Below are 25,890 nucleotides of genomic sequence, written 5' to 3' on the forward strand. Positions count from 1 at the left end.
CACCCTAAAAACATGAAAAACAATAGCTTTTAAAGTCAGCACATTCATTTTTTATCAGTGAAATTTTTATTTGCTATACCATTAAAAATAAACACTATTTGAAACTTTTAATTTCAACTTATAACAAATTCATTTAATATTTGTTGAGTACTTATTTCATACCAATGTGGGTATATAAATTCCTGAAGTCATTACTTTATACTCCATAAAACAAAGCATATGAAGATTTATGTTCTACTTAATTATATCAATATTCAATGCACTACTGTTGCAAGTTCTCTTTACAAAATTCAAATGAAAATCAAGCACTTTTAAAAACTCAAATGAAAATCAGAAACGTATTAGGTATCATGCCTTACTTTTACTTTAAAAAAATAGACATCTTTAATTCACTAAACAGATACAATTTTAATATTTTAATTTATTTAAATACTTAAATTATGTATCTGGATGATGTCTCACAAATTGGAGCAAATATTAGAAGGCTATATTAATGATGTAAGAAATGAAGAGGCAATGAAGGTTTTTAAAGCAGGCAAGTATAAGATGGTACTACATTTTAAGATATCCCAGGTAGGAAGATGCAGGATGAATGGAAGTAGCAAGAGAAGAAATACTAGTGAGGGGGCTACTCTAATAGCCCAGGAAAGGAAAGGGTAAAAGATGTAGTGACACCATTAACAGAATGGATAAATTAAGACGGAGAAAGAGAAGCAGGTATATGCTATATATAATTGGAATTTAAGATGTCTAAATGTCCAATAGGCAACTATAAATCTGCAACTAAAAAAGAGAAGAGACTTCAAAATAAGATATTTAGATTTGTGAATTGCCTGCACAGAGTGAATAGTGAAGCCAGGTCTTAAATAGGAAAGCCCAGGGTAGGCTAAGAAAGTAAATAGAAAAAAAGGGCTGAGAATAAAACCTATGGAAAAGGCTTGTACATGGGGACAGAAGTTAGAAAAGGAATACTCAATGCAGGAAGAAACTCAGGATAGTAAAATATCATCTGGCAAAACAAAGTTACAAGAATAAATCAATAGATCAACAGTGTCCAATGATACAAAGAGGTAACAGAAAAGAACTGAAAAAGTTCACTAAAGCTGATAAATATTAAACTGAGTAAGGGTACTTAAAGGATTTATTATACTATTCCCTTTACTTTTGTATGTTTAAAATAATAAACAATAAAATGTTAAAATTTTTTCTTTGAAAATTAAATTAAGTCACTGGTAATCTTAGAAAGAAGAGTTTCAAAAGTATGATGTAAATGGAAGTTGGACAGCAATGACTGCCCAAGAATGAATCTGCACAATTTCCTCCTAAGCTCTCAAAACACACAGGCCCAGGCCCATACTCCAATATTTTAATTTAATCAAGTACTGGAGCTCAAATTCCTGAATTAGTTTCAGACCTAAACTTTCTGAATCAAAGTGTCCAGGAAAGAAGTCTGGTAATCTGCATATTTAAGAAAGATTTAGGGATATCTTTATCAGAGAAGTCTGAGAAACCCTAATTCAGAAGGTCTTTTATAAGGGGCCTGGGTAGCTTTTTTATTTGATTTTAGCTTCACAGGGAATTCTAATCACACATCTCCAATTGGGAAATACAAGATTAAAGACTGAATAATATATAGAAAGCAAAGAGCACAATGCAGGTTAATTACCTTTTCAAATATGATAGTAAGAAAAGAGATAATAAGATAAGAAGGGCTAGAGTCTAGGAAAAGTCAAGTCATTTTTAGTTTAGGGAGCTCATAAGCATGTCTCTTTGGGGAAGAACAGTAAGATAATAAACAGGAAAAAAAAATGAGATGAAAGTAAGGAGAAAGATAACTGATGAAACAAGAACACAGATGAAGGGCAAAAAAAGAGTGTTTTCCTTCACAGAAAACAGTAAGGGTGAGAAAAAAGATACATAATTCTAAAGTAAAAAGGAGAAAAGTTATAGAGTTCACATCTAATGGTCCAACCTCCCTAAAGCAAGAGAAGAGATAAGAATATGGTAAGTGAAGGGAGTAAGAATGAAATCCGGATATGTGAAGAGTGGAAAGTTTGAAATAGTCACTACAGGAAGCACGTTACACTGATTGATAATAAGTAAAATTGTGAATTGCAGTGAAAATCTGGCAAACATAGTACTGGCATAATTCCATGATATTTTTAGCAGGAAAGACAGTTAGTAAAGCTAACCATAGATGGCAGAATTAAGAACTGGTAAGCAGGCTTCCCTGGTGGCGCAGTGGTTGGGAGTCCACCTGCCGATGCAGGGGACACGGGTTCGTGCCCCGGTCCGGGAGGGTCCCACATGCCGTGGAGCGGCTGGGCCCGTGAGCCATGGCCGCTGGGCCTGTGCGTCCGGAGCCTGTGCTCCGCAGCAGGAGAGGCCACAACGGTGAGAGGCCCGTGTACCACAAAAAAAAAAAAAAAAAAAAAAAGAACTGTTAAGTGGTAGAACAACTAAGTAAAGAATTTTAGAATGGCAGCACTGCATTGTCGTAAGGGCTAACCATGAGTGTCCAGGCAGTGAAGGCAGAACATGATGATACAGCTGGAGAAGTGGGAGAAACTGATGAACTGATTATTTCATGGGGCAGATTAAAAAAGGTATTTTGTCATTCTGAGAGCACTTAAAGATGAAAGTATTTTAAAGCCATGACCAGAGATGATTATGAGCAGAGGATGTTCTGCAGACATCTAGAACAGCTAGGAACAGAGCAGACAGGAATGCTGGACAAAAAATGCTGGACAAAGGACATCACTGAGTCATGTGACACCGGTGCTTCTTGTATTTTAACATGTATATAAATCAACTGGGATCTTGTTAAAATGAAGATTCTTATTCAACAGGCCCAGATATGAACTGAAACTGTATTTCTAATGAGCTCCCAGGTGATGTCAATACTGCTGGATCCTTGGATCATATGCAGTAACAAGGTTCTAAAAGAGTTCTCCTCAGTTCAGGTGCTTTCTCCACAAGATGCACATGAGCAAGACACTCCCACTTAGTGATGTCTCCCATTCCATGAAGTGACTCTAAAGTGTAGCCTGAAAACCCTACATAGAAATTCTAATTTGTATTCTTCTCTCATTAAAAATTACTTTCGGGTTTCCCAGGTGGCGCAGTGGTTGAGAGTCCGCCTGCTGATGCAGGGGATGTGGGTTCGTGCCCCAGTCCGGGAGTATCCCACATGCCGCAGAGCGGCTGGGCCCGTGAGCCATGGCCACTGAGCCTGCGCGTCCGGAGCCTGTGCTCCGCAGCGGGAGAGGCCACAACAGTGAGAGGCCCGCGTACCGCAAAAAAAAAAAAAAAAAAAAATTACTTTCATACATCGATAGAAACCATTAACTTCTCAAAAGTTTGTGATACAGCAAGGATAAAAAATTTAGTATTTCCTAATTTAGCTATGGTGCTTTAATCTTTCTGATGTCATATCTCCCACAAAATTGGATTTCAATTAGGGCTGCATTCTCTTTTTAAAAGTGGTGTCAAGAGTGCAGTAAACAGTGCCAAATAGGACAAATCAGAAAACAGGGCCCTCAGGAACAAGCTGAAAGAACTGAGATTTATTCAGCTTGTAAGTCATCTGGTGAGGAATAATTTAATGATCACTAAATATATATATTTATATTAGATATACATATATAACAATTTAATGATCATCAAATAGTACCTATTAATCACAACAGCCAAATTAAACAAAACTTCTCTAATTTATAAAATATTTAGTTACTAATGTAAATAACACTTGTAAATCTTCAACATAACAGGCTCACTTCAGTGCAGGATGATTTTAAATGAGGTATTATTTTATGAAGACTCAAAAACTAACCTTTAAAAATTTCTATTAATTTCCTGAATAATAATAAGTTTCTTATTTATACAGTAAGTGCTCATAATATGTAAAGAAGGATTACTGGAATAATATATGTCAAAAATCCTGAGAAGCAGTAGGCCAGGTATACCTAACTGTTCACCTCTGAGTTTCCTAACATTAGAAGCAAACCTCTTTCCTCCTGGCTTCCTGATTCTATGAGGGAGCTTTTTTCTGAAGCAACATATCTGATCTTCCTACTTCCCCTCCAACTTTTATCCAAGGTAGAGGAATGACTTATCTAATTGGTAGACTTAGAAAAAGAAATACAAATTGGATACATCATTCCTCTTTGGAGTTTCTCTTTGCTAGGAAGACCCAAAAGAGGGGAAAGAAGGGATTGAGTTGGGCATCAAGACCCTCTTTTGCATCTTCTTAGCAACAGAAAGGGTACACTCTACTCTGTTCTATGCCATGTGATAGACTAGGAGAACCCTGTTGCTGTCCAGCTGAACCAGTAACAGAAGTTGCAGGGAGGTGAGTCTGTCTAGGAGTGAAATACTAGACTATCTAAGACATATCCACCAAGTCACTCTTTTTTTTAAAAAATCAAGGATAATATTGGGTCTGACATTTGGGTCTTCTATCAGACTCCTGTGTATCTCTCAAATGACCCAGAGCTAGAAAGGCGATGAGAAAGGAATGGTTTATTGATCCCTCCCCCAATAAATCCCAATAATTAGGAAAAAAGGTATTTTTTTACCTATATGTACAATATTAAGTAAAATTCTCCTCATTCTGTACTATATTAAACACCACAAAGAGTTACCATAACATCATTTAACTATTACAATACTACAATATAACCTAAAGTTTTTGCACTAAAATCTTACCTTAATAAAACGTTCATATCGCGCCTTCACTATTGGATTATTTAAAATGCTTGTAGCAGTCAAGACACTCTCTCTTTTTATTTGTTCCTTATAAGCCTATGAAAAACAGAACACACTGAGATACTTGAAAACCATGCCATGAAAAATATTTCCTTAATTAAAATGACTGCATGCTCGAATCCTTAGAATTAAATGACTTATTTTCTGGCAAATTAAGCTATAAAGCAACAATGGCTACTGTGACCGCAATCTAAATCATCTATGAATTAAAACAATGAAGATTCAAAAAGCCAATCAACTTCAGCAAAAAACAGTCACTAGACACTCTAAGTCTGGGTCTACTAAACAGTTGCTTTCTCTCCTTTTCATGCTACATCCAACTCCTCCAGCCCCAGCTACTCCAACTATTCATTTTCACACTATCAAAAAAAGAAAGACTAATTTTTCATACTGCTAGAGTAATCAGTCTTTCTCTGGGCTGTAAATAGTACAAGAATGTACTATACAAAGGAGGAAAGGTAATAAAACGGAATGTCTAATTGCCAAAAAGGTGTCAAGGGAATATCAAAAAAGAGAAAGGACAAAGATTTAAAAAAAGATTGTACGTGCTCAAAGTGGCTAAAAAAATCTGAGTTAAATGAGGTTCATGTCAATATAAAATATGAATTTAAGACTCAGGAATGCTCTATTTAAAACTTAAGTCTTTAATATTTGAATTTTTAATTTGCTTTTCAAACAAACTAATTTCTCACAAAGTAAATATTTTTATTTGAAATAAATTTGACTAAATAAAACCAACACAGAAGCAGAAATATACTAATCAAGAAGAAAATAGTAAATTTTTCCTAGAATTTTTGAGTAAATTCTACTAAAAACATAATAATACATAGTAACTGGTTATCCTACTTTTTAAATTTATTTTTCCCAGTCATCAGAATGTATGCTATACAGCTCGGTGCTTTATGACCGCCTGGAGGGGTGGGAGGGAGGGAGATGCATGAGGGAAGGGATGTGGGAACAGATGTATATGTATGACTGATTCACTTTGTTATAAAGCAGAAACTAATAAAAAAAAATGTATGCTATAATCAAGTCTTTCTTTTTTGTTCTAAAATACACAAACACACACTCATAAAATCATTTTGTACCAGGTTTAAAAAATGTTAACAATAAAAAGAACCGTTCAACAACAGCTATGATTTCCTGAATGCTAACTATGTGCCAGGCACTACTTTAAGTGCCTTTTATATTTTAATTAACCTAATCCTTAATCGGCCACATAAGAGAAGAGCGATTATCCATCCTCATTTTATAGATAAGGAAACTTAGACAAAGAAAAGTTTATTACTTGCTTAACACATGTATGTACTGAACCAGGATTCAGAGAAGTCTTGCTCCAGAGCCCACAATACTATACTTAACCACTATATTACACTAAGTATCTTTACAGTAATTCACTCATGAGATTAACTGGATTGTACACAAGTAGGTAGGTGTGAGACAACAGCCTTTAAATGGCAATAAGGGATTAATGAACAATTCAATGACTTCAGTAAGACAAATTAAAACTTGCCTGCTTCCCTTTGATATGATCAGGAGATTTTAAGTGCTGCTGAACTGAGCTATGTAAAGCAGGGATATACACACTGCAAGCACTGCAGTGAACAGTCTCTACTTTCATCATGTGATCATCTGCAGTAACACCTACAAAAGAAATGCAACTATTAATAAGAAAAGTAATGATTCACATACTTCTGACAAATCAAGTTTTCACTATTTCATTTCCATGATTATTTATACCCCTTATTCCAAAAAAAGGATCAGAGTATACAGGTAGAGTTCTTTTGCCGTATCTCATACATCTGCATATAGACTGAAAACTATATGGATAAAAGATTAAAATTATAAAGTATAATTATATTTCCTAATCATGTTATATACATTGATGCTCTGAGGTCTATAAGTCCAACCCCAAAAAATATAATATAAAAAAAAGAGTTGATTTTCTAGTAAAATAAGTATTTCCATGCTTATGAATGTGGGTGGGTAGGGATTGGAAAAATATGTCAAAATTGTATTCATAAGGAACAAAAACATATGTTAGATCTTAAAAATGTGACTGAGGTGTATTACAGGTGAAGGCTACTTTATATGTTTTTAACACCTATTTTATTTGTTGATTTCTGCACATCCCAATAGAGAGTAGCAGCTTTGGCTCCCTGGCTTATCACTGTATCTTTGGCTCTTAGCAACAGTGCCTGACACATAATAGGACCTCAGTAAATATGTTAAATTAATAAGTTATATGTATAGTCACAGGAATCTTCTTTAAATGCTATACATGAAAAACTGTTGGGAACACACCAGTTTCCTTGGAATTGTATCAATTTTAAAGAACCATGTATTTTTTTATGTTGAAAAAATTGACTTGGCTCTTCCTTTGGGCAACTGAACTTATCATGACATTCGATTAAGAAAACAGTAGACAACATGTAGCTTAAATTAAATAAAAAGATCCCCATGATCTTATATTTCATTCTTGAAGTAACATTTTAAGGTACTAGTACTGTGACCACCTGTATCTGCCGGATGCACATCTGCAGATTCAACCAACCATGGCTGAATTTTTTAAATAGAAAATATTTAATACTCCAATAAAGATGTTAAAATATATATATATATATTTAAAATAAAAAAGGTAGAAAATATTTTTTAAAAATTCCAGAAAGTTCCAAAAAGCAGAATTCCATGCTGACAATTATTTACACAGCATTTATACTGTATTAAGTATCATAAGTAATCCAGAGATGATTTAAAGTATATAAGAGGACATGCATAGTTTATATGCAAATACTACACCCATTTTATATAAGGGACTTGAGCATCATGGATTTTGTTATCTGCAGGGAAGTCCAAGAACCAATCTCCGTCAGATACATAAAGACAACTGTCTATGCAAGGGAAGGATATAAGAGAAAATGGCACTTTCCAGGAATTACAAGTAATTCAATATGGCTGGGGCACAGACTATAAAGAAGGGACAACAGGGAAAAACAGCAGGGCCTAGATCATGAACAGCTTTGTGTGCCATGTCTAGGAATCTGAACTTTATTCTGTGGAGGATGGGGAAGCCACGGAAAATTCCTGAAGTAATAAAATCATGCAGTAAAATTAAAGATAAGAAAGACTAAAAGTAAGGAAACTGGTTAGAAAAATACTGTAACTGCCAAGATAAAGCTTTGAACAAATTCAATATTTAAAGAGGCAGTAAAGAAACAGACTTGGTACATATTTAAAAGATAGAACCAAAAGAACACAATGCTACAGACATAGTAAAGGTGAGTACTAAGATTAACTTCAAAGTTCTGGTTTTGATGATGGGGCCTCTTTCCAAGATAAATGTGGAGATATTTGTTAAGTTTTTGTTTTGTTTTCTTTTTGGGGTGGAGGACGCTCAAGGGGAGGATAAATTTTTTGGATATGTTCACTTTGTGAGACTGCTAAAGAGAGATATCAGTAGGCAGTTGCATGTAGGAGATTGGAGTTAGAAGAGATCTGTGCTTAAGATATAGGTCTATAAGTAATCAACATACAGATGTTGATTTAAACTCTGTATGTAAATTAATTCATCAGGAAGATATATAAAGAGAGATGATAATGGGACTGACAATACTGAAAAATACCAACTTCCAAAAGTTTAGTAGAGAAGGAAAAGCACAAAGAATAAAAATGACAAGGTGGGGCTTCCCTGGTGGCGCAGTGGTTGAGAGTCCACCTGCCGATGCAGGGGACACGGGTTCGTGCCCCGGTCCGGGAAGATCCCACATGCCGCGGAGCGGCTGGGCCCGTGAGCCATGGCCGCTGAGCCTGCGTGTCCAGAGCCTGTGCTCCGCAATGGGAGAGGACACAACAGTGAGAGGCCCGTGTACCGCAAAAAAAAAAAAAAAAAAGAGAAGGGAATAAAGAAAACATCAGGGCACTGAGATACCACAGAAACCAAGGGAGGAAACAGATTCACAAAGAATACAGTTATCAGTGGAAAATGTTGCAAAAGAAAGATAATGATTCAAAAGAACATACTGAAGTTGGTGTTGGTAACCTCTGTCACAGCAGTTTCAGTAGACTAACGGTAGCAGAAACTTGTCTGCTGTGGGTAAAGTAATAAATGAGAATGAAAAAAGAGAGACCAGTGTGGACTATGCTTAAAGAAGTGTGGTTGTTTAAACAAAGGCAGGTTTTAGAGGAACTAGTGTCTATGTTTTTTTCTTTTCCTTTGGGGCTTATGAGAAGGGATGAGAGAGACAGAGGACATACAGAAGTACAGGCGGCCCTCTGTATCCATGGCTTCTGCATCCATGGACACTGGAGAGCCAACTATGGGACTTGAGCATCTGCTGATTTTGGTACCCGAAGCAGGTTCTGAAACCAATCTCTCTCAGAACCTAGGGACAACTGTATCTTCCATGTGGAGGCAAAGCTGAGTTTTCCTCTATGAAGGAAATGAAGTGAAAGACGTAAGGGCAGGTAGTGATAAAGTTGTAAGCATGAGAACAGGAATCAAAGGATTCCATTTCTGATAACCCACTCAGGCCTACCACATATGACTATGTACTATATCACTCTACTGCAGTGGTCCCCAACCTTTTTGGCACCAGCGACCGGTTTTGTGGAAGACAATTTTTCCATGGACGGGGTGGAGGAGGGATGGTTTCGGGATGTTTCATGTAATACATTACATTTATTGTGCACTTTATTTCTATTACATTGTAATATATAATGAAATAATTATATAACTCAACATAATGCAGAATCAGTGGGAGCCCTGAGCTTGTTTTCGCTTGTCACTCACTGATAGGGTTTTGATATGTCTGCAAGCAATTGATTTATTATGGTCTCTGTGCAGTCTAACCTCTCTGCTAATGATAATCAGTATTTGCAGCTGTTCCCCAGCACTAGCATCACCACCTCAGCTCCACCTCATAACATCAGGAGTTAGATTCTCACAAGGAGCGCGCAACCTAGATCCCTCGCATGCACAGTTCACAGTAGGGTTCGAGCTCCTATGAGAATCTAATGCCACCGCTAATCTAACAGCAGGAGGAGCTCAAGCGATAATGCAAGCGATGGGGAGTGGCTGTAAATACAGACGAAACTTTGCTCGCTTGCCCACCGCTCACCTCCTGCTATGCAGCCCGGTTCCTAACAGGACACAGACCAGTACTGGTCCATGACCCAGGGGTTGGGGACCCCTGCTCTAATGGGCATCATTTACACTGAAATAGGTTATGGTATATAAAATATATATGTAAATTTCTAAATTAATTTGTTTAAATACTTACCTTCCATAACATCTTTTTCAATTATTTTGACTACTTCTGTTTGATTATTTGTCTGTTGCTTACGAATAGATGTTTTCTTGAATTTATTTACCATACATTCCTAGAAAACAAAATAGAAAGAATCCAAAAAGTTTTCGGTGAGCATACAGTATAGGCCTAGCACCATGCTTGGCCTATGGAAGATAACAATATCTGTTATATAAGAACTAGTAAATGTTCTCAAGGAGCTTACAATTTAGTTGGAAAGACTACTATAAAGTACCAAGAAACTACAAAAAGTATTTACTTTTCAAGATGTATTTTAGGCACACAGAGAGAGAGCGATCGAAGACAGCTGAGTAGGCAAGAGATCTTCTCAGAACAGGTGAATATTAAAGTCCTAAATAACAGCTAGGAACCAGTTAAACAAAATTACAGAAAGAAATTTTAATTAAGGTACACAATTCTGCAAGGATATAGAGGAGTAAATGATCCCTGTACTTCTAACCTTCTAACAACTCCACCTCTTTTGCCCAAATTAATTGTATGTACAGTTAGCAGTCCAGATCCAGCCCTGGCCCCAACTATCCACCCCTTCTCCAAGCCACTTCTGCCTACACCATCACTCTGGGGCCTTCTACTTAATAGTGTCATCTGTGTAAGTGTGAGTGTGTTCAATTTCCAATTATTGTTAGTTCACTAAAGGGAGTGTCTTTGTCTTCAGTGCCTGAACAGCACCTTCCATAAGTACTCAAGAAAAACTGTTGAACTGATGACCACATTCTGATAATATAAAGGACACTAATCAAACACCAGGCTCTCTGGCTCCGAATTCAGACTTCCATTTATTGAAAGTCACTGAACTGTGCTGAGCATGATCTTTTAGGATAAAGAGGAGTTAGTATAAGGTTGAAATGAAATATGAAGAAAAGTACCCAGCACAACACCAGGTACACAGAAGACTGTTAATAGATGATAGCTGATTCTGTATCAATAAACAGCTGTTAAAGGAATTTTTTTCCTGACACCTCTGCCAGAAACTACTGTGAAAAATGTAAAATGTACTCTCAAATAACAAATCTAAAATCTATGAAAGAGGAATTCACATCTACTTCTGAGCTAATTTTAAAACAACTCTTTCTTCAAGTGAATAGTATATTAAATTCTTAGATACATAAAATGGGAGAAAGATGGGAAACTATGAAAATATAAGAAATTCAAATGTCAGATAAAGTGCTTCTCACTTCAAAAACAGCTACTTACATGCAAAAACTCCATAACTACTTTGTCGAATTTGGTTTGTTTTTGAATATGATCTAATGTTTCCTGGTGTGAAGAACTTTCCAGATGCAGTTCAATATCTTTTTCTTCAAATGTTCGAAATTTACAAAATGAACATGTGAATGCCATTCTGTAAGGGAAAAAAAAAAGGTTTTCTTTAAATATTACCTTATTTACTTAGAAAGAGTTCATAAGACTATACCAATGAAATTAATTTTCCCAGCATAAATGATTTCCTCTCTTCTATTTAATGGTTGATTTAAATTTAGCTTAAGTCAGAAAAAGATAGTATCTAAGTACCTGTCTGGACACTGTTATTATACCAATTGGCATTGCTGGCCCACACTGGAGCTTCTGAGTATGAAAGATGAATCAATGAATCTACTTAATCTAATCCTAAACTATCCACTTCAAGTCTAGATCAGTTAGAAAGCCAGAGAAACTTCAAGCAGTATCAAGTTCCGAAGTTCTACTACTTATTTTACACTCTGTTCCATCCTCAAGCTTCCAAACCACTAAAGTAGTGACAACAAAGCCAGGTGGAACATCAGATAACCATAATTCTGTTAGAGCTCTTGGATGATCAAAAGTCCTGCCCTCTAAAAATCACTTCAGGATGACTAATCGGCCTGGACTGGACAAATGCACTCATTTAGAAACTCAGGAGCCACTCCATCCAGAATGAATTTTCCCTTTTTCTGCCATTTAATTATTCCTATCTCATATATTCTTGTAACTTCCTTTTCCTCAAATTACGACACTAGTTTCCTAATTGGTTTCTTTACCTCTAGTCTCCATTTTCCAACTAATTCCTTACAGTACTATTATATTTATTTTCCTGAGTAAGATTATAGGATCTGATATCTACTGCTGGGTTTATTTCCTAGCACCCTTATGTGACCTCAGGCAACTTAACTTCTCTGGGCCTTAGTTTTCTTATCTTAGTAAGATGAAAACCCTCATAGAGGTGTTGGAGCATCCTCAGATTTTGGTATTTGAGGGTCGGGCGGGGGTGGGGGTCGGGTAGGAGGGGTGGTGGTCCTAGAACTAATCCACTGTGCGATGATTGTAAATATCAAAAAAAAAAAATCAAAATCATTCCTATATATATATATATATATTTTTTTTTGGCTCTGTTGGGTCTTTGTTGCTGTGTGGGGGCTTTCTCTAGTTGCAGTGAGCAGGGGCTACTCTTCATTGCGGTGCGTGGGCTTCTCATTGTGGTGGCTTCTCTTGTTGCAGAGCACAGGGCTCTAGGCGCGCAGGCTTCAGTAGTTGTGGCACGCGGGCTCAGTAGTCGTGGCTCGCAGGCTCTAGAGCACAGGCTCAGTAGTTGTGGCGCACAGGCCTAGTTGCTCCACGCCATGTGAGATCTTCCTGGACCAGGGTTCAAACCCATGTCCCCCGCACTGGCAGGCGGATTCTTAACCACTGAGCCGCCAGCGAAGTCCCATCCCTATATATCTTTGATCAAACCTTTTCATTTGACTCTCAGGAATTTTTTCACATCCGAATTGATGTATCTGCCTTTTCAAGGAAACAGGTTTTTGTTTTTGTTCGCTTAAACACAATACTTTATTGATTCTAAGACATATTTTTCCTTATTGCATCTCTGAAATCAGTCTGTATCATAAAATTAATGACATATCACAATCTCTTTTGGCCAGATAGATTATTGCTTGTGCATGTACAAAAATCAGGAATTCCAGTTTTAAAATCTGTAGAGTGACTGTCAGTGGCTTGAAAGTCCCAAGGACAATTATACAGCATTCTTTTAGACCCTGACAACCAAATAGCTGTGGGAGAGGTGGAGAGTAGCAAATTGAATATGTCAATATCCTTGAGACAGGAATCAAACATAGGCTAACTCTACACAACTACAGCACCAGCTTAAGACAACAATAATAACAGCTTTTTAAAAAATATCTTTTCTTTTTTTACTTTTTTCCAGTTTTATTGAGATTGACATATAACACTGTGTAAGTTTAAGATGCACAACATAATTATTTGATACATGTATCTATTGTGAAATGATGAGCACAATGAGTTTAGTTAACATCCAACACTTCACTAGTTATATTTTTTTCTTGTGATGAGAACTTTCGAGATCTACTCTCTTAGCAACTTCAAATATATATACAGTATTGTTAACAATAGTCACCATGCTGTACAATATATCCCCAGAACTTATTTATCTTATAATTGGAAGTTTGCACCTTTTGGCCATCTACTCAATTTTCCCACCCCCAAACCCCGGAAACACTTTTTTTATGAGTCCAATTTTCAGACTCTACTAAGCACAAACCTGTATCCATCTCCATATTTCTCACTGTTTTTTTCTCTTCTGCGCCTTTGTTTCTCTCGCCGAGCCTCAATTCGTCGCTTTTCTTCTTCTTCATTTTTAGGATCTGTTTTTGCTAGGGGATCAGACAAAAAAGTGAAAACTAAAAATCATTTTTCCATTCTCCTTTTCCAGTCCCCAGTTCATAAACTATAGACATACAAGATTTACTTGACGGTTATTATCTACATTGAACTCACCAGAAAAATCAGAATTTGAGATTACCCAGCATTTCTGAAACTTCATTCATGTGAATAACATCATCATGAACTTTGCCTATTTACTTCTCACCTATGTTATTATCTGCTACATATTTTTCTCTAGATCTGCTCATTTTTTCTTATCCTCATTTTAAGCAATAATATCCACATCACCTAAAATAATTTTGAATACCACACTCTGGGAAACACTGAAATAACCTGACCTTGCATGAATGTGGAAAAACAATGAGCATTAGAAAGAGAGCCTTGGATACAAAAACTCATTTATTATAGCAGCTCTCCCAAAATTTCTTAAAATGTATAAACTCTGAAACAAAAGCAGATTCTTCCTCTTCTTCTCAAAACATGCCTTAATGTGAATACACAGTACAAAATGTGCTGTTTTAACCATTTCAAAGTGTACCATTTAGTGGCATTAAGTGCATCACAATATTGTGCAACCATCACCACTATTTAGTTCCAGAACTTTTTAATCACTCCAAAGAGAAACCAGTGAAGCAGTCACTAAAGCACCTGGTAAAACTACCAATCTGCTTTCTGTCTCTACAGATTTTCCTATTCTGGATATTTTATATAAACAAAGGATACAATACGTGGCCTTTTTTTGTCTGGCTTCTTTTATTTAGCATAATGTTTTCAAGGTTCACCCATGTGTTGTACCATGTATCAGTACCTCCTTTTTTTTTTTTTTTTTTTTTGCGGTACACAGGCTTCTCACTGTTGTGGCCTCTCCCGCTGCGGAGCACAGGCTCCGGACGCGCAGGCTCAGCGGCCATGGCCCATGGGCCCAGCCACTCCGCGGCACATGGGATCCTCCTGGACGGGGGCAAGAAACCATGTCCCCTGCATCGGCAGGCGGACTCTCAACTACTGTGACATCAGGGAAGCCCCCTCCTTCCTTTTTATGGCTGAATAATATTCCATTGTGTGAATACACCACATTTTTTTCATCCATTCATCTGTTGATGAACATTTGGATTGTTTCCACCTTTTAACACTTGTGAATGATGCTGCTATAAACATTTATATACAACTTTTTGTTTGAATACTTCTTTTCAATTCTTTGAAGTATGTATCTAGGAGTGGAATTGTCGGTTCATATGGTCAGTCTACATTTAATCATTTGAGGAACCACCAAACTGTTCCCCACAGCAGCTGCACCACTTTACATTCCCACCAGTAATGTATGAGGGTTCTAATTTCTCCACATCCTCGTCAATACTTGTTATTTCCCTTTTTTTATTTTTAAGGCCATCGACTTCACATAGTGTGAAGTGATATCTCATTGTATTAAAAGAAAAAGGTTCTTTCTTATAATACAATTAACTTTAGACTTAAAAAAAAAACTCATCTGCCCTCAAACTTTTCCTTTTATACACTGTTTATCCTTTTGGATTACCTTTGGAAAAATATCTAATACAAAATCATGAACACCTGGGGATTTCATAAACTTAACAGTAAACAAATATTAAGTACTTGCTATGCATACAGTAGGATGTTTCAAAACAATATAAAATACCCTAAAATTCAATATCTAGATTATTTTTCATCATTTTATAAGAGCTTAAATGTACATTATTATTTTATTAACCATTTTCAATATCCTCCTTCAGTTCCCCTCAAATCCTCACTCTGTAGAAAATCCACTTGTATATGACCTTAAACTAGAAGCAATTCCATTTCCCTTCATGTGCTAAAACTACAATATATGTTGTACCTCTATCCAAATGACTGAATATGGTTCCTTTCCTACTGCTTTTCAACAAATCATATAGTCTACATACTACAGTGTAGCAAGACTTTTTATTCCTAAATATTAAGCAGACATCTTTCAGAATGCCCACCTCATGCCTAACAGTGAAAGCCTGATTTGACTAAGGATTTTGGCTTCATTGTTAGTTATACTACATTGCTCTCTCAAGTTCTGCTAAAAAGAAAAAAAAAAGTTGGGTAACATATAGCTGCTTTAGTGGCAAATCAGTTTCTGAATCAAACTTTACAATATTTATTTAACTGTACCTACAAAATATATCTTTGAAATCTATCCCAGGAGGATCAACTGAATTGTCTAGTCTAGAAATAGAGTACACAATTCAGTAAATAGCAATCTATCAACTAACACAGTATAAAAGTTATCCTTACTAACACACACTCTACCTATTATCAGGTCTCCTGAATTCCAGAATATTGCCATTTTTTACTAAATAATATAGATGTCCAATGCAAAGCATGGCAGGAAAGTAGATTTAAGAATAGTATTTAAACCATTCCTGAGTCTTGTATTATAATTTATAACTTTAAGGAAAAAAATCCAACATTTGTAATTTCAATTATTTTTTCAAATATGATACATTAAAATGTCTGTAATGTTGTAATTAGATTAAAAAAGACACTATCAAACTCTTAGAGGAAAACAGAGGCAGAACACTCTATGACATAAATCACAGCAAGATCCTTTTTGACCCACCTCCTAAAGAAATGGAAATAAAAACAAAAATAAACAAATGGGACCTAATGAAACTTCAAAGCTTTTGCACAGCAAAGGAAACTATAAACAAGACGAAAAGACAACCCTCAGAATGGGAGAAAATATTTGCAAATGAAGCAACTGACAAAGGATTAATCTCCAAAATTTACAAGCAGCTCATGCAGCTCAATATCAATAAAACAAACAACCCAATCCAAAAATGGGCAGGAGACCTAAATAGACATTTCTCCAAAGAAGATATACAGATTGCCATCAAACACATGAAAGGATGCTCAACATCACTAATCATTAGAGAAATGCAAATCAAAACTACAATGAGATATCATCTCACACCAGTCAGAATGGCCATCATCAAAAAATCTACAAACAATAAATGCTGGAGAGGGTGTGGAGAAAAGGGAACCCTCTTGCACTGTTGGTGGGAATGTAAATTGATACAGCCACTATGGAGAACGGTATGGAGGTTCCTTAAAAAACTAAAAATAGAACTACCATACGACCCAGCAATCCCACTACTGGGCCTATACCCTGAGAAAACCATCATTCAAAAACAGTCATGTACCAAAATGTTCATTGCAGCTCTATTTACAATAGCCAGGACATGGAAGCAACCTAAGTGTCCATCAACAGATGAATGGATAAAGCAGATGTGGCATATATATACAATGGAATATTACTCAGCCATAAAAAGAAATTAAATTGAGTTATTTGTAGTGAGGTGGATGGACCTAGAGTCTGTCATACAGAGTGAAGTAAGTCAGAAAGAGAAAAACAAATACTGTATGCTAACACATATATATGGAATCTAAGAAAAAAGAAAAAAGTTCATGAAGAACCTAGGGGCAAGACGGGAATAAAGGCACAGACCTACTAGAGAATGGACTTGAGGATATGGGGAGGGGGAAGGGTAAGCTGGGACAAAGTGAGAGAGTGGCATGGACATATATACACTACCAAATGTAAAATAGATAGCTAGTGGGAAGCAGCCGCATAGCACAGGGAGATCAGCTTGGTGCTTTGTGACCACCTAGAGGGGTGGGATAGAGAGGGTGGGAGGGAGGGAGGTGCAAGAGGGAAGAGATATGGGAACATATGTATATGTATAACTGATTGACTTTGTTATAAAGCAGAAACTAACACACCATTGTAAAGCAATTATACACCAATAAAGATGTTTAATATATATATATATATATCTTATTTTTAAAACTGGATGTAAAAAATTTGAAAAACTGGACTAGAAAAATTTGCAATATTCATTCATTACAATGATCTTAACCTCCTCCAGTCCCAACAAGATTAGGCAATCAAATAATAATTCTAAAGAACAGAGTAATTTTTGCCCCCTTGCAATATTACCTAACTTGAAAAGATAAAATGCTTTTCAGTCATCAAGGCAAAAATAAAATAAATATAAAAAACAAAAAATAATTCAGTGTACAGTCAAAAACAGGCAAAGTATTTATTGTATATTATTTTGTTATTATGTCTTCACAAAGAATGCTGAGAAAGACATTTCCTTACCTTTTATTTATGTATCCTCTTGACAGTCTAATTTGGTCAAATGTACTTGATTTCATTTAGAGATACATTACAAAGTTAAATAAAATACAATGACGGAGAAAAGAAACAGAGTAATCTGGCTCTGAACTTTTTTTTTTAAGATTTATTGAGATATAATTCAGTATAAACCATACGATTCATCCATTTAAAGTATGTAATCCAATGTTTTTTAGAACATTCACAGATATGTGCAAACATTACCATAATCAATTCTAGAACATTTTCATCACCTTACAAAGAAATCTGGTACCCTGGTATTACTTCCTACACACCCCACAGCCCAAAGCAACCACTAATCTACTTTCTATCCCTACAGACTTCTGTGTTCTACACTTTCAAATGAAAAGAATCATATTATGTGGACTTTTGTGACTGGCTTCTTTCACTTCATTACTCTTTTCAAAGTTCATCCAAGTTGTAGCATGTATCAGTACTTCATTTCATTTTATGGCTGGAAAATATTCTACCATTCTATTCTGTATGGACATACCACATTTTGTTTATCCATTCATCCACTGATGAGCATTTGGGTTGTTTCTACCTTTTGGCTACTGTGAACAATGATGTTATATGTATCCGTACACAAATTTTTGTGCAGACATATGTTTTCATTTTTCTTGGTATATACCTAGGAGTGGAACTGCTGGATCATATGGTAATTTGTGTAACCATTTGAGGAACTGTTTTCCAAAGTGCCTGGGCCATTTTACATTCCCACCAGTGGTATAAGAAGGTTCTGATTTCTCCACATCCTCACTAAGACTTGTTATTATCTTTTGGATTCCAGCCATCCAGGTGAGTATGAAGTGGTATCTCATCGTGGTCCTAATTTAAATTTCCCTGCTAACTAATTGTTGGGCACTTTTTCATGTGCTTATTGGCTATCTGTATATCTTTTTGGGGAAAATGTCTGTTCAGATGCTCTGCTCACTTTTTTCAATTGGGCTATTTGTCTTTTTATTGAGTTTAAAAATTCTATATATTCTAGACGCCAAGTCCCTTATCAGATATGTAATTTGCAAATATTTTCTCCTACTCTGTGAGCTGTCTTTTCACTCTCTTGATGGTGTCCTTTGAAGCACAGAAGTTTTTAATTTTTTTTTTTTTTTTTTCCCGGTACTTGGGCCTTTCACTGTTGTGGCCTCTCCCATTGCGGAGCACAGGCTCCGGACGCGCAGGCTCAGCGGCCATGGCTCACAGGCCCAGCTGCTCCACGGCATGTGGGATCTTCCCGGACCGGGGCACGAACCCGTGTCCCCTGCATCGGCAGGCGGACTCTCAACCACTGCACCACCAGGGAAGCCCGAAGTTTTTAATTTTGATAAAGTCCAATTTACCTATTTTTTATTTGGTTGCTCATTCTTTTAGTGTCATATCTAAGAATTCCTTGCCAAATCCAAAGCCATGAAGACTTACCCCGTTTTCTTCTGAGAGTTTTATAGTTTCAGTCCTTGCATTTAGGTGCTGCATTTTAGCTTGTGCATGTGGCAATCCAGTTGTTCCAGCACCATTTGTTGAAAAGACTATTCTCTCCTCATTGAATAATTTTAGCATTTTTGCTAAAATAAATTTGACCATAGATTTATGACTTTATTTCTGGACTCTCAATTCTATTCCATTGATCTATATGTCTGTCCTTGTGCCAGTACCACTCTGTCTTGATTACTGTGGCTTTGTAGTAAGTTTTGACATCATGAAGTAATGAGTCTTTCTATTTTGTTCTTTTTTTTAGGATTGTTTTGGCTATTTTAGGTCCCTTGCAATTCCCTATGAATTTTAGAATCAACTTGTCAATTTTTGCAAAGAAGTTAGGTGGCATTCTGATAGGGATTGGGCTGAATCAGTAGATCAGTTTGGAGAGTATTACAATCTTAATAATGTTAAGTCTTCTGATCTATGAACATTTATTTAGTATTCCATTTATTTAGATCCTTAATTTCTTTCAACAATGTTTTATAGTTTTCAAAGTATAAGTTCTGCACTTTTGTTTTTTTAAAATTTATTTATTTATTTATTTTTTGTTGTGTTGGGTCTTCATTGCTGCATGTGGGCTTTCTCTAGTTGCAGCGAGAGGGGGCTACTCTTCATTGCAGTGTGTGGGCTTCTCATTGTGGTGGCTTCTCTTGCTGTGGAGCACAGGCTCTAGGTGCATGGGCTTCAGTAGTTGTGGCATGCGGGCTCAGTAGTCGTGGCTTGTGGGCTCTGGAGCGCAGGCTCAGTAGTTGTGGCGCACGGGCTTAGTTACTCCACGGCATGTGTGATCTTCCTGGACCAGGGCTCGAACCCGTGTCCCCTGCACTGGCAGGCAGATTCTTAACCACTGCACCACCAGGAAAGCCCTGCACTTCTTTTGTTAAATTTATTCCTGAGTATTCAAATCTTCTTGATGCTAACTGAATTAAATTGTGTTCTTAATTTCATTTTCCGACTGGCTCTCAAGAAGAATACACAGAAGAATACATAGAATATACAGCTTTTCCTGGTACCAAGGACCATGAAAAATTTCTTGCCTTTGACCTCATGAAGGGGATTCTATGTAATGTAACATACCACTTCTTCAATAATATATCCAACAATAAATATAACACCCAAGAAAGGAGTCTGAATCAAAATCATGTGTGAGGTCTTTTTAAAAATATACACATTCTGGCTCCACCCTAAATCAAGATTTGGCGAAGAGGGGTGAACCAGGGCATGTGAATTTAAAAAGTATCTTTCAGTAATTTTGATATCCATGACTGATTAGGGCATCTGCAGATCTGATTTCTACAACTGTAATTATTATACTGTTTCTCTATATAAACATGAAAACATTATCTAAATGCACCGAGTTAAAAAAAAAAAGTACCTTGAACCATAGCAAGGTTATGTTTTCTTACTTACTGGGTGATTTGCTGAGGCTCATCTTCTCCACAGGTTTTGCTAGCTTGGGTTTCTTGATAAAGGTTCCACCAGGCTTATTAAATGGTTGCATCATTTTTCTCTTTATTCCTCTTGCAGCAGTAACTGTCACATTGGTGGGTTTGTTTTGATAGTCAACAACAATTCCAGGTCTATGAATGCTTCCAAAATCACTCATATGCTGCAAATTTGTGAAATCAAGAAATATTAGCACAATATCCAAAGATAACATATGAATTCATATATAATTTACGTTACCCATCTAAAATTTTTCACCTGAAAATTCCTCAGAATGTAACTAAATTTTACAAGTCCACTCTGAATAAATACATTGAAAAACTCTGTAAATTATTACATGAGCTCAAATCCACTGAATTAGTATTTTTATTTCCAGAAGAACAAATATGAATATTTCCTGTTTTTTGATTTTTACAATTCAAAATTACTTGAGATCATAAACAACATATGTGCCTGTCAGAATATTACCACTTGTACAACTCTCTGACAACTCCTCTTCAGAGTTCCTAATCGATGTTTTCCCATGAAAAGACCTTAAAAGAAATCTTTATTTTACTAAAACCTGGCTTAAAACTAAGATACACAAAGAAGACCATATTTGAAGTTTGAAGTAAAAAAACATCCAGAAATGATTTAGGATTTCTCCCTGTTGAAAAAGGGATGAGAAGGCGAGATGGAACATTAGTATGAAATAGGAGAGTTAAAGCATAACCATGCATCAACTTCCAAGACACACTTCAGATAAAGAATTGCATCTGACGTTCCATTCACATTCTTACCTAGAGAAACATATTCTGACCCAGAAGCCCAAGAAGCAAAAGTTTACAGACGAAGAGTCATGCAACCAAACGACTCTTTGTGTCCCTTCCTCTTCTCTTGTCGTTAACAAAATCCACTACACCAAGAGGCCACATGTTCATAGAAATTTACTCTACTAACCCTACTTTTAGAAGATAAAGATTGAGGAGTAATCTGAAGAGAAGGATCCAGTGGGAATTGTACAAGTGAAGATTAAAAAAGAAAGCCCTATTGGTTCATCTATGTCATTAACAGGAAGAAAGAAAGAAAAGTCCATTCCGACTAGAATGGTGGAAACAAAGAACAGGAATACCTGTTTTTCTATCATAAAAACAAAATTGATATTTGAAGTCTCATTGAGAAAAAAATTATTTGCCTAATGGAAAACGTTAAGAGTTTTCCAAATTTTCCAACTGGAATAGATTTTCAATTTCAAAACCCAAAGCCTATTATCCCAACTATTTTCAATTAATCTACAATCATGAAGCATGGTAGAATAGCAACATTATCAGTTGCTTACATTTGTATATTATGCTTAGGAATACCTATCTAACCTAGTAGACTTGAATAAATTAGTGTTTCCAGGTAATTTACATAGTCACATCAGAAAAATCTTCATCAATTATCCATTAAAGGTGCAATGCATTTTACATAAGTAAAGAGTAACTGTTATAAATGCAAAATTTCTACACAAGTATGACAAACTACACTGATGTACCAAAGGCTAGTGGGCAGTCAAAAGTATGTGCCCTACAGCATTTTTTATCAGAAGTACTTTCCTCTGCAAACAGAATATTAAGAGCAACTGACTTAAAAAAAATAAAACACTCCTCATGTTGTAGCAAAAATACAATATTCTTTATAGGATCAAAGTGCATAATAACTCCACAATCTACATACCCTTACTAGGTAAAATTTCATGTCAGTCAAGTTACCTGAGAATGTAAGGCATAAATCTTTATACTATATATCCTGAAATTAAATACTTGAAGACTAGTCTATTTACTCATTTAAGCAGTAATTTACAAAATATTACTTCCTAGGAAGAAGCCGTAGACATGTTTATACAGGGAGGAAATTATTTCTCAATAGTAAAACTAGTGACACAGGTAAAACAGAACACCCAGCAATAGGACATACTGTAAGAGAGTAAGTTAGCAAAATTATACTGACCACAAGTCATCTACAATACATATCAACTTCTTCACCATGTAAACATGGCTAAGCTACCCTCAACTATCACCGACTTTTAGTCTCTTGTGTTTAACGTGAAATATGAAGCTTTGAAGAAATTCTACGTGCTAGAGTTTAGCAGCAAAGTATACACATTTTATCATACATTGCACCTTTAACCTACTCAAAAACTCCAGAAGGGTTCATTACCTTTACATAATCCAAGAACTGTCCCACTAGCAAAATTGCTAGTGTTTACAAGGAAAAATGCAACTCCTTTTAACCCCTTTTAGACCAAACCTAATATCCTCACCTTTTTAATAAAGGGAGATTTGGCAAAACTTTATGAACAGTCATCTCACACTGCCACGTATTTTCTGAGGTGGAAAAACTTTTATAGGCAACCTAAAAATTACGCTTAGGACTCAGCTTTTCTTCAAAATACACTGGGATGAACAGTGTTTATTCTAGTTGAAAACCATGGTCTTGAAAGGGTTTAAAAGAGTGACTAGTGAAAAGAATCTGAAAAGATTCTGTTGTACTTACTCCTCGGCCTCGGCCTCTGCCTGTTGATGGTCCTCCAAAAGCATCATAGTTTCTGCTTCCAAACGTACTTTCAGGATAAGCAGGCGTTCCTCTCCCCCGAGAGCCTACAGGTGCAGGCTTCATATGGGGTGAAGAAAAACTGCTGTAGGAAGAGTAATTCTCTCTTCCTCTGTCCTCCATAAACCCAGGCCTCAATTTTGAACGGGAGTAAGGTGCTTCCCAGCTAGACCCGCCCTGGTTTCTACCTCCGAAAGAGTCAAGGCTATTCCGGTAGGAGCTCTCAAATCGACCACCATAACTACCTCCGAAGCGGCTTTGTTCGGGTTCATTAAAACCATAGCCAGATCTGTACAGATCTCGCCCACCCAGAGAAGACCTGGAGTCGTAAGACTCATAAGGTCCAAACCTGGAAGAGTTGCACAGTGAGGGAAAAAACAAAAGTAAGCTTACTAATGTTAGACAATTCAAAAGACAAATTATCAGATGACATTTATCAACTAAAATTCATTTATACCATACTGGTTTGCACAGTTCTACTTTTGTTCACACTTGATTAGGGCTGGGCAGTTCAACATGAGACCAGATAGAAAGCTATCTGAGTCAGCGTTTAAATATGAATTGAGTTAAGTAAACCTTAGCTTAAAAATCTGCTTTTTGGCAGCTTTCTATTTTATTAGAAAGAAAAGATTTGTCTGTCATTATTTAAGCCCAGCCCTAGTCTTGGGAAAAGTCATTTGTTAAAGTTCACAAACTACTCAAACTTTCTTTGAATCCATCCCTAATACTGGAAAATACAAAATATTTACAATATTTTGGTTTTCAATAGGGACACAAATTGAAGACTACACAGATGTAGGCTACTTGTGACACAGAAGAGATCCATTTGCACCCCCAATAATCTATATGACAAAACTGCTTCATTGTGTCTACAGCAGTCAAAATTGGGAGAATTATCTGGTTATAAAGTTTGGCAACGTGCCAAACTTTGGTTAAGGTCAGTAATCAATCCTCAGTCACTTTTTACTTGTATACTAATAAATCTAACAAATCTAGAAGGATAAGCACATAAAATAGAACATAAAAGTAAAAGACCACCAACATATACCCTCTGCATATGAATTTTCAAGGCAGATTAGAAAGAATACATTTCATAAGGTCTTCAATTATTTGAAAAATTATTCCCTATTATCAAAAAATTATTCCCTAGTATCACATAAAATTATCACATAAAGCTACTCTAAAAAAGGGAGTGTACAGTCTCCTCAAGGTTTTAATAGAATCAACAGAAGAAACAAATCATCTTACTTCTCACCAAAGCATGGATTACAAAAGTCGCTTATCTTACAACATAGTTTTATAAAGGCCCACAATTACACGAGATAAATGATAACATCTACATAGTTTACGCACATTACATTTACAATGTAATAGGGCAGGAAGAGATATGGTAAAACATTTAAATGTGTTACATTACTTCAGTTATTTACAGATCACTAAATAGAAGGTACTATTTACTTCTGAATCCTAGTAACCATATAAAAATTATTCCTCTTTTCAACTACATTTTTCAAAACATCTATCACGTAAGCAAAATTGTTGTATCTATTTTCTTGATTTTTCTCTACTATAAACCATAATGGCACACTTGAAGCAGAAAAAAGAAAAGTAAGCATCATTCGGTCCATCCTTAAGGAATCTAGATCCTTCAATTTATGAAGGACAATATTTTCAAATGTTTCCTAACTAGTTTTACTTATATCTAGTAGGAATCTTTGTGCCTCAAAAAGCAGACCCCCCTTGACCTGAAATGTGGTCAACCCTAAAGCGTGTAGGAGTTCAACTAGGTTTAAGCTTTACACAGCATTGACAGTGAAACATAAGTACAATCTAAATTCTACTGCATTAAAATAAGCAAAGGTATCATACTCATGGCTTTAATATAATGTTCCTAGTCTAGAGCACAAGTGTTTCTGGTATAAGCAGTACCTGCCAGTAAATAATCTAGACATTATTTAAAGAACACTTTTATTATTACAATATGCTCTTGTAACTTACTTTAAAATTAAAATTAAAAGAATAACTATTTTAAATGTTTCTTAGAAATTGAATGTTGCTAGACTGGTTCAGTTAAACCCATTCTAGTCAAAGACTGCTTTGCTGCTTTATAGAGTACCCCACAGTAGTAAAGATTTTTGGAAATTCATAACAAAAAGCTTCACAAATAGTATTTCCAATAACATTTTTATGTCATTTGTTCAGGACATTCTGATTGATAAGCAGTTAAAAGTAAAAGAAGAAAAAAAATGCTCACTGCTAAAGACAGAAAATCTTACTCTATTATAATGAAATGATAAAGGTTTTCCTGAGATTTTCCTAATGTCTGCCAGTAATGCTGAGATAATTTTTAGAACCATTAACACCTTTCAACATTTAAGGTGATTCTAAATAGCAAAGTTCAAGTAGCGTCACATGCCTAAGGAATAGGAAATTAGAATATCCAGCATCTTACAGTCATCTAATTATTTGGCCAAGTGA

At 35.9% G+C, this 25,890-nt stretch overlaps 1 protein-coding gene across 1 annotated transcript in view; it reads right to left on the bottom strand.

Annotated features, from left to right (window-relative positions):
* The window catches only part of LOC308630301 (DBIRD complex subunit ZNF326-like), a gene marked incomplete at its 3' end in the record, with an annotated part of 56,813 nt that extends 30,933 nt beyond the window's left edge, over positions 1-25,880 (bottom strand). The window contains 8 exon segments of the mRNA XM_081258837.1: positions 4,708-4,803; positions 6,281-6,411; positions 10,047-10,146; positions 11,289-11,436; positions 13,612-13,723; positions 20,803-21,001; positions 23,356-23,826; positions 23,828-25,880. Coding sequence (XP_081114963.1) covers positions 4,708-4,803; positions 6,281-6,411; positions 10,047-10,146; positions 11,289-11,436; positions 13,612-13,723; positions 20,803-21,001; positions 23,356-23,826; positions 23,828-23,845 — 1,275 coding nt within the window. The 5' untranslated portion in view covers positions 23,846-25,880.
* Between the last annotated feature and the right edge of the window lie 10 nt (positions 25,881-25,890).

The sequence above is a fragment of the Mesoplodon bidens genome (genome assembly GCF_964165515.1).
Source record: "Mesoplodon bidens genome assembly, chromosome: 2".
In the NCBI taxonomy this organism is placed as follows: Eukaryota; Metazoa; Chordata; class Mammalia; order Artiodactyla; family Ziphiidae; genus Mesoplodon; species Mesoplodon bidens.